The 10134-nt window shown below is 33.9% G+C and overlaps 2 protein-coding genes across 2 annotated transcripts; one reads left to right on the top strand and one right to left on the bottom strand.

Annotated features, from left to right (window-relative positions):
* Positions 1-5720: 5720 nt before the first annotated feature.
* LOC129305618 (DNA-binding protein S1FA-like) lies at positions 5721-6182 on the top strand (the record flags this gene model as incomplete). Its single annotated transcript, XM_054945603.1, has 1 exon — positions 5721-6182. A coding segment is annotated over one exon (252 nt), but the record flags the coding sequence as incomplete, so codon positions are not given.
* An 877-nt stretch (positions 6183-7059) lies between these two features.
* On the bottom strand, positions 7060-9789 carry LOC129305808 (cell number regulator 8-like). The gene is made up of 3 exons (XM_054945913.1): positions 9388-9789; positions 8464-8666; positions 7060-7546 (listed from the first exon to the last, which is right to left on the bottom strand). Exons 1-3 carry the CDS (start codon positions 9674-9676, stop codon positions 7304-7306), a joined length of 735 nt encoding a protein of 244 aa, XP_054801888.1. The 5' UTR covers positions 9677-9789; the 3' UTR covers positions 7060-7303.
* Positions 9790-10134: the final 345 nt, after the last annotated feature.

Raw genomic sequence — 10134 nt, forward strand, 5'->3', positions numbered from 1 at the left:
TACTATGTATAATTTTATGTCAAATTATCTTAAGTTGTGTTTGGATGGTGGGTTTTGGGTTGAAAATTTGAAATTGAAATCTTGCATTTAAAATTTATAGATTCTAAATTCTTTATTTGGATGATATAAAAAAAGTTAAATTATAACATTAAAATATTTTATTTGGATCTTACGTGAAACTTCAAATTTCAAATTTTGTGTCAGAATTGAAATGCAACTCAGATGATGTCGGCAACTCAGTCTTGATTAACGGCGGTGACATGTTCTCAGTTAACTTTTGTTGTTCAAACACAAATGATGTCAATAGTCTAATCTCAATTAGCAATAATTGTTTAGTCTTGGTCGACATCAGTGGCCTTATTATAAGCAACACCAAGATTAGCACAGGACAATTATAGTAGTCCAAGGGCTATAGAGTAGGCTTAGGTAACAACACTAGTACATTCACTGTTACTGGCAGAGTTTGGCGCTAGACGATGGAGGTGGATGGATCAAAAATGGTAATCACAAATTAGTCTTGGATGGTGATGGTCACAAATTGACATAGGTCAGATGTGACAAACTAGCACCAGATGATGGTAGCGAACCAACACTTAATGATGGCATTAGACTGGCATTTAATGATAACGGCAATGGCAAATCGATACTGGGCAACGGAGGAGGGTGGTCTTAATCAATGTTGGCAGTTTAGTCCTAAGCATCATAAAAAGTCCAATCTCGGTTGTTGCCAATGGTTTTGTCCAGTTTGGTGCCGACAATCTGATGCTGGTAAGCACCAGTTATCTAGTCCCAATTGTCTTCAATGGTTTGGTCTCATTTCGCCTCGATTGTTCGATCCTAGTCAAAATCAATGGTCCAGTCTTCATTGGTGTTGTCCATGCAATTCATGTCAAAGCTGGCCATTCAATCTTAGTTGGCGCCGGTAGTTCAATGTTAGTAGTTCGATCCTAGTTGTCACTTGCGGTCTTGATGGATGTTTGTTAAAGGTGGCGATGTTGAAGTCAAGAAAGTAGCAAAGTCAACGAATGAACTGATAAAAGAGATAAGCTTCTATTGAAATTTGAAATAATATGAATTTAAAAAGGATTTAAAATTTTAAAAGAATTCAGGTAGGATTTGAATTTATCATATTTTTAATTATCTAAATAATAAATTTGACTTAAATTCAAAGTTACATGCATATAAACATAATATTATAGTAATTTGGAATAGAATGACTATGACATTTAAACGAGATCAAATCATCGCATTTTTTGACGTCATCTTCATCTAAAAAGTGTTGTTGAAGATAATTGTTAAGGAAAGGAAATTGGGACTAATTTTGATTCGATTTATAGAAAACTTTATTATTTTTCATATGCACTTTTACTCATCTGTCATTATTAAATATTATAAAAAATTATTAAAAATAATTATTTTTGTTGTTATTAGATGGTAAAGATGAAAATTTATTACATTTTAAAATAAATTTAAAATTTTACTTAGTACCAGTAAAACATACTCCCTCCATTTATATTTATAGGAAAAACTATCATTTTTTCATATAAGTAAAATCACCTATTTTAATAAACATTATTACATATTTTTTAAATTACCCTTCATAATTTATATTAATAAAAAATAATCAATACATGATTATGTTGATTAACATAGAACATTTTAATTTAATCAATACAGTTTTTTTTATATGTAAAAATGAAGGGAGTATCTAAAGTGATTTATAAATCGAAACACATGGAATATGGTAAAAGAAATGAGCTTATCCTCCTCCTCCTCCGTTTAAGATTTTATTTGCTACCGGTTAAACATACCTAAAATGATTTATAAATTGAAACAAATGGAATATGGTAAAAATATGAGCTTATCTTTTTCTTCTTCAACTTTAATTTCAATTTCAAATGCAATTAATATATATAATTACGGGAAAAGTATTGCTAAGGACATGGAAAACAATATTTATTATGAAGGATCATACAAACTAAAATTAGACTGAAAGACTAAGATAAATATAGTTGACTATTATAATCTTAATATAAAATTTTTTAATAATACTTTTAAAACTAACTATAGTGCATAAGCCATTAAAAAAATTGAAAATTCTTTTAGAAATGAAGTTGTCCACTGCACAACACGCCGTTCGATTCCGGTAAGAGATCCACAAAACAGTACTTTTTTAAATAAAAAATAAAATATTATTATGAAAAATAAAAAAATAAAAATATCCTTTAAGAGTTCTAAAGTTATTGTTTTGAAAAATAAAAAAATAAAAAAAATATTTTATTATTATTTTTTATCTCAAAACCTATTATATAAAATATCAATTTTTAAAATAATAAAATAAAAATAATTGTAAACATATTCTTAAAAACTCTATCATTCAAGTGGTTCGAGAAAAAAAAAGCGGTTCAAGAAGATAAGAAAGAAAAGAAACGCCACCTTAGGACTTGATTGTTTTTCGTTTTTAAAAACAAAAAAATTTGTTTAGATAAATATTTTTCATTTAGTTGCTTTCAAAACTATTTTTATTTTTTATTTTTAAAAACAAAAAAATAGAATCAATTTTAAATTGTTTTTTCTTGCTTTTAAAAAACACTACATTTAATTATTAAAAATTATAATTATCTTGACTAATTTTTATTATTAATTATTTATCATTAACTGTCTATAATCATCATTATTAGTCTATTCTTTATTTTTAAAATTGTATTTCAAAAAAAATTAAAATGAAAAAAACACAAACCGCTCTTAATATATTTTTGTTTGAGAGATAAAAATTTAATTCCCAGAAGCCTTGGATATTTAAGAATTAACTTTATTGATAACAAGTCTTTTAACACTTATTTTAATATAATTTAAAATAAATAGATAATATTTGTAATTAAAGGGCAAAGAAATATTGTTAAGAATTTTTTTGAATTTATTGCATATTTTTTCAAATTTTATTGAATATTATTTTTAATTTCTTAAAATTTATTTTTTATTAATTTTATCATTTTATGTATAGGTGGCTACCTGAAAAAGAGAAGTAAGAGGATAAAGTGAAAAAATTCCTTTATCTTATTTTCGTTTCTTTTTATTTTATTTTTTTCTTTATTTATTTTTAATATTTTTTTCTTAAACTATTATGAATTCAATTAAACTCTCATCTATTCCCTCACAATTGCGCCAATTTTTTACTCAATTTTACTTCCTGCACTTTAACTAATTTCCTAAATCTGGAAGGAAAAAAAAGTAGCATGTGATCTCCATTTTCAAAATATCACTTTCTCGGTTTTTGTTTGATTTTTCTTCAAAATTCTTGATCACTCCAATTTCAAGTCTAGATTTCATTCTTCTTTTCACCAATTTATTCATTACATTTCCACAGCCTTCTCTTCTCTCATGTCATGTGCTCTCCATCTATTTTAGGATCATTTATCCACTTGAAGGAGATATTTCTGGACACTTAATTCCGGGATAGCTTTTGTTCCTCGTTTAAATCGCTCATCTCGTCAATTCTCACACGCATTGATCTCTCAGTCTCTCCATCTCACCTTCTCCATTATTCATTCTCTCGTGCGCACCGCTTCTCCCAGTCTTTCATCATCTCTGCCTCTCAATCTCGGTCTCTCTTCGTCTGTCAACTTTCTCTGTTTTCTCCATCGCATCATCCTCCGTTGATTTCTCTTTGGTTCTGCTATTATTCTTCCCTAAATTCCAGATTCAAACGACAAAACACACTCTTCACCAAGTCCGCACAAAAACCTCCAATTAGCTTCGGCCACATCCAATCATTTCACCTGATCGAGTTCTTCATTTCCTTTCATCCATGGCTAAACTATCCTGTACGTTTGGGATTGGAATTGAGGCTTTGATGATGCGTGGCTAGAGACTTGTGATCCTTCGGAGAAGATAAGAAGCACTTGAGCCAAGCTTCTAAAGGGACTAAGTCATCTCTATCTTGATTCTAGTTACAATTTCTATTTCTTGATTAGAATTTGGACTTTAGAACTAGTGTAGGCTATGTGTTTAATGAAATGCTTAGTTGATTTTTTATAATGGTACGTTGAGAATTGGGTTGCTTGCTGGAATTTTCGCTTGGCCCTCGGACATAGCCTGAACTTCATATTATGTTGTTATTGTTGGTACTATATTGGTTTTTATTGCATTAGTATTGTGTTGATATCATTTTGGGATACTTGGAACTTGATTTATCCAATTAGAACTCATTTTCCAAGTGAATTTTGTGCTATACATTGGCCATACTTGATGTCATTATACTTATTGCGCATTGGTGGTGTTAATTGGTTAAATAAAACTACCATTAATCACTTAGGATACTAGGAATTTTTGAAAAGCTTTATGACCAAGCTTGAGTGATTACTTAGGCTCATTTGACCAATACATTGAGGTGACTTGGCAATTTAATTTGGCTAGGATAGGCTTCAACTCTTATTCCTAAAGATCCTATACATTTTGATTGCAAACACTAATTCACTCTCATTTCACTCATAAATTTGGAAAATTCACAAACATTAGAATAGTTTTATTTTAGTGACTTCTTAAACTCTTCAACCAACCGCTTTATTGCTGTTTATCACATTTTTAACACCATTCTAACTTGATTCAAATCCAACTCACTAGGAGAATTCGACCTAGGTTGTCCACTAGCTACACTAGTGGAACTTAGTTTATTTGAGGCATTAGCGACAGGTGTTTATCATATACGCAGCTCAGATCCCTGGACTCATTAAAATGTTTGAAGAACTGTTTCGTTTGAAGTGTTGAACGCTGTACCTTCAACTTTTTTGTTATGCATTGCATTATATTCTAAAAGGACACAAAATTCGCTTGACCCTTCAAAAATTGGAATCACTGAATATTCGTAATAACCATATGCACTATCAAGCTATTAACTTTTAAGGTAAGTTTCTGGTTGCGGTGAATTTTCGAAGTTGAACTCAACGACTGTGTAAACTATATGCCTGATGGATACGTAATTCTATGGAATCGCTTTGCAAATGGTAACATACACAAGCGCTGGAAGGTTCAGTTTTGATATTTTTCTTCCACCGGAGTGAAATAGAATATGAACTTCATTTATGAATTAGTGTCGTATTGTACCGCGTCCTTGCACTGGCCTTGTTGCTTCAAAATTCTGCGGCTTTACAACATGTTTATGAGAAATAGCCTGAAGCCTTTCAAGTTGCAACCATAGCCTCTCCTCAATTTGTATTTGACCGTCAAGCTTGCTTGGAAGTCAGCATTTCTGCTAAATTTTCTGCAAGGCTGCTAATAAGTTGTTCGATGAATATAATGTGATGTTTCTCTTGTTGTATGTTATATCATCGCTCGTATAATTTCGTGCTTGCCCTTATTGTATAACTGAGAAAATAAGTCATAACACCTGACCTTAACATATCTTGGCTGAATATAACGAAATTATTGATTAATGTTGCTCACAGACTTTATGACCAAAAAAACGTTTATCTGAAGAACTTATCCATCATGATCAAGGCCAAAATGTAAAAAATTCCGCATCTAGCAAATTAAGATGTGCAAGACAGCCTTTATCTTCTCGTATCTTATGATTTCTCAAATGTTTGGAGACTTTTCCTGTTATCACTATTACAAGGATTGCTCTTAGACAATTGATAGTGACTAATCGCAAGTCTGTTTTTGCCCCCCATCTTTAAACGGGATAACTACTTTTGCTAGAGCATTTGCTGATTGCTTTCTGATCTGTATTGAGATGCTATTCTTTGGACACACCACAGGGAGACGTGATCAAGAAGTCTGAAACTCAAGGGTTCAACCCAGTATTAATAATTCTCCTGCTTGTTGGTGGGCTGCTATTGACATTCCTCATTGGAAATTATATACTTTACATGTATGCACAGAAGAACCTCCCTCCCAGAAAAAAGAAGCCAGTCTCTAAGAAAAAGATGAAAAGGGAGAGACTGAAGCAGGCTGTTTCCGCTCCTGGAGAATAGGGACTTAGAACTCACTTCAGGTTCTGTGTTGTTAAACGAAACTCTTCAGAAGAAGTTTATTTTATTTTAATTTTTTTAGTAGGCCGTTCTTTAGCCTTTTCTCAGTTGTGAATTTGCATTTTCTTTTGGCTGACCTTACCCACATAAACCAGTCCTTTGTCAATGTAGTTGGAAGTAGTTGGAACAGGCCGTTTCACGCTTAAGTCATCATTTTTCGTGCCCGCGTTCTATTCTTTAGGAAAGAGGCTCTTCTAATTCTTTGTCGATCGGTTTCTTTCAGTTTTCGCAAGAACAAATCTGCACGTGTTCTATAAAGAACAAAATTATAAGAATCAGGACTATGGAGATATAGATGGTCATAGCAAACTAGTGAGGAGAATTTAAAGAAAAGCTAAAAGCAAACTGCATGTGCTGGATTGACCTGACATTTGGAGAAAGTAACTGGTATGTCGGTTGGCTTGCTGCCTTCAGATTGAGCAAAGCGTGAGGTTGAGCTGAGCTACATAGTCGGCATCACTCTTGTTTCTAGACAGGGGGCAGCGTGTGGAGGGCTTCTTCGTAATTGCAAGTGCAATTAAACTGGGATCACCAATGTGCTACAATAATACTCTCCCTAGTGGTTGGTGGAGTACGCTGTCTAATGACTCTCCATCACCCTCCATGGGTGCTTAGAGTAATATTTGCCATTTTCCGGCTCTTCGATTATTACATCATAATATTAGTTAATTAATCATGAAGGAAAATAGAAAAGAAAAGGTTAACAGATCAAGTCTTATCGATGTCATGCAAGATTCAACTTGGGCTGCAACAACACTGAAAGGATTCACGTCAACATTTGAGGAACCTTGCGCAGAATTACTACTAATTTTTTAGTACCAACAACCTTGTAAAACTACTTCACAACAATCACCCCGCCTGCACTTGCATAGAAAGAATTTAGAAATGAGATATAATATTCATGATTCACAAATACAGCCTCCTTCCTCTCTCCCTCCCTCTCTCTCACTCTATCTCTCTCTCACACACACACTATTTGGTATATTGATGATGATTTGGTGCGATAAACCAAACAATCACGCAAAGAAAGTGGAAGAAAGTTCTTCACAAATTATTGCAGTCTAAATACAATACTATAAAATAACATAAATAACAAAACAGCAATAATAGCAAACTGACAAATATCAATCTCCTGCTTTCGCCTATACCAGACAACCAGCAAGAGAAGAATCTTCACGCAAGAGGTTTACCACAGTTGTACAACATACAAACTATATTAAGTCAACACTCAGGAATAACATATAGAAACAGCACTCTCGAGATGAAAGTAATTTTCAAGCCTCGCGTCCCATGGTCTGCTCTGCCGGTGGGATCATAACCAAGACTGGTGGTTGGGCATTAAGGCCAGGATGGGGAAGCCTGCGACGCAGCTCACGAGCCTCTTGGCAAAGGGCACATGCATGACAGAATACATGAGTTGCAAAGTCACAGGCTGATTCACACTGTTCACGCTGCATCTCATCTTCCAAAAAGCATCCACAGCACCCACATGATCTATTGAGTGCCTCACAACTTCCCTGGTTGTAAAGACCAGGATTTATTCAATAAATTGAACTCATTGTAAAATATTCAAAGTGCATACCTCTTATTGCCCTAGTCATCAGGATGGGACAGCTTATTAAATTTGAAGCAATAAAAACTTGATATTTAATACACCTTCAGTTAAAATGACCAAAACTTAAAAAGCAAATTAACTGAACCGTCAACCCCCTGGATTTCCACACAAATCTACATAGAAAAGAAAATTTACTCACTTAATCTAGCTGGTTGATCTTACACCTAAATTACCACCAAAAAAAAAAAAAGTATTAACTTCAGAATCTGATCCCTCTTTATGCGAAAAAAATTTCAAGTAGGACCGTTCTCTCGATCAAGAAGTGAAGGAAACAACAAAGTCGTAGATGAATACATGAAAAGGATGCTTTATTTTGACTGGATTGATTTTCACCAAATTTAACATTTTGGTGACACATAAACCTGTCACTAAAGCAAACTGTCCAAGTCCAGTGCATAATACAGGAAGCAACAAGCCACAATACGATAGAGATTCAACATATCCAAAATCCCCAAGTTCACTTTCACAACTAGAAATTTGGCACAATTAAGTTTTTTGGAGAAAGTGAAGAGTGTGGAATCATCATTCATCTGTAACATTAGACAGCACCGTTAATGCAGCATTTTAATCATGGGACAACTTTGAACATTGATTTTTAGAAAGATAAGGTCCAAGAGAGCATGAAAGAGTACGGCATATACTTCTCTCGCATATTGTAATGCTTTAATTTATGAAATTTTACATTTTGAATGCTTCAGATGTTTTGTACTACATCCATCATTGATAGCTAAGAATCTAACAAAGTTTGAATCGAAGTGAGAGTGACAACGTATTTAATACTATATATTCTGCAGAGGAAAAGACATAAAAATAGCTTGCCTCTAAATTGAACTTCTGGCGAATAGCAGTACGGCTAGGATAAGAAAACCATGGAGCTAGACAATTCCAGCCAAAAAGGGAATTCCCAATAAAGTACAGGCCGCTATAAGTCAAGCAATGATTAGCAAAAGTCCCAGGCGCAGATCCAAGCCTCTCAACATTGCTTCCATACAGCACACAAGGAGCTACACTTCCAAGAAGACCTAGTTCATATCATAGTTCAAGCATTAGAAAAGTGGGGAAATTAGGAATTTGAGAGGGGGAAAAAAGAAACAAAGGAACAAAAATCTTAATATCCACAAGGCTTATAATATCCTTTGATAATACACAAAAGCAGGGCAACATTAATAAATGAACACAATAATCAATGTTTCAACCTTTCCATGTGGCTTGGGAGCCAGCCTAAGCCCTAAAACCAAACAACTACACAAGATAAGTGTGAAACCTAAATTCAACCGAACAGCTCGCAGCTGGGCTTTCAGCAATTATTTGATAATTGCCCTGGCAATACACAAATTTTGAGCAAGTTATTCCCCATAAATTACAAAAGAGAGAATCTTTGCACCGTCTATTGAAAAGCAAATTCGCCTGAAAGAACGCGTTATGGGCATGCATTTTCGAGTTAAAAGGAAGCCGGAAAGTGGAAACGCTAGCGAGCAAGAATTCTCCCCATACATAAAAGAAATATAACCAGGCCATTCTTTACGAACAAATCTAATGAGATCCAATTATGCAAAATATTCTTCTAATCAACTAACCTCGTATGTTTCATCGTTTGAACATGGGAGTTGAACGTGTCTATAAGCAATAATGAAAATCCAATGGGAGCTCGCTTGTAATTTACAAGGGCAAAAAATAGAGACAATCGAATTTTAATTTCCCAAACTTTAAATCCAAGTGCGTATTATTAAGAAACAAGCTTACAAACTTCAAGATCGCTGCTGCAGAACTCATCGTTACGCCCGAGACAAGCACAAATACTGGAGTTCCAAAGGCCCCGACCCATAGGCTCGCCCACCACGCTCCCGTGCGCTAAAGGGAGGCCATCGGCAGTCCATCCGTACCCATTTCCGATAACGGGCTCCGATGCCGGAGACTCTGGTGACGCTGGACCTGTTTTGGATGAGTCGTGCTTCCTGTCAGTCTTTCCAGCTTCTTGACATTGCTGGAGAAGAGGACTTGTCTCCTCGTGATTATCTTCGTTGTTAGCCATCGGAATTCAGAAAAATGCAAGCAATCAAGAATACCCTTGGTCCTTGGAATCGAGGTGAATGGAATCTGGAAAATTTTCAACCAGAACTTAGTCGGTGGACGCAGCTTGCAATGATTTATTATTAATTAATTACTCTTATTTTTATGCTTCGGTTAGACGACGACGTCAACTGCGTTTTATTCGAGTACCGACAGCAGACTTCAACCACGCGGTGCAGACGCGCGATAGTCGTGACCGCTGGTTTGTTTGTATGCTCCCGCCATCCCTTCATGAAATTTTTTTAAAATTTTCTTTTTTTAAAATATAAGAGATTATTAATATTTTTTAAAAAATAAATTATTATATCTTTATTAGATTAAAAAATATATAAATACTCTTATTAATTTACTTTAAAAAATATTTATTTTTATCTATAATAATTAAAGGTAAAATTAAAATATTACTGTGCTATTAATTAA

This window comes from Prosopis cineraria, unplaced genomic scaffold, assembly GCF_029017545.1.
Source record: "Prosopis cineraria cultivar Desert tree isolate PC_DT_omini unplaced genomic scaffold, ASM2901754v1 PC3, whole genome shotgun sequence".
Taxonomy (NCBI): domain Eukaryota; kingdom Viridiplantae; phylum Streptophyta; class Magnoliopsida; order Fabales; family Fabaceae; genus Prosopis; species Prosopis cineraria.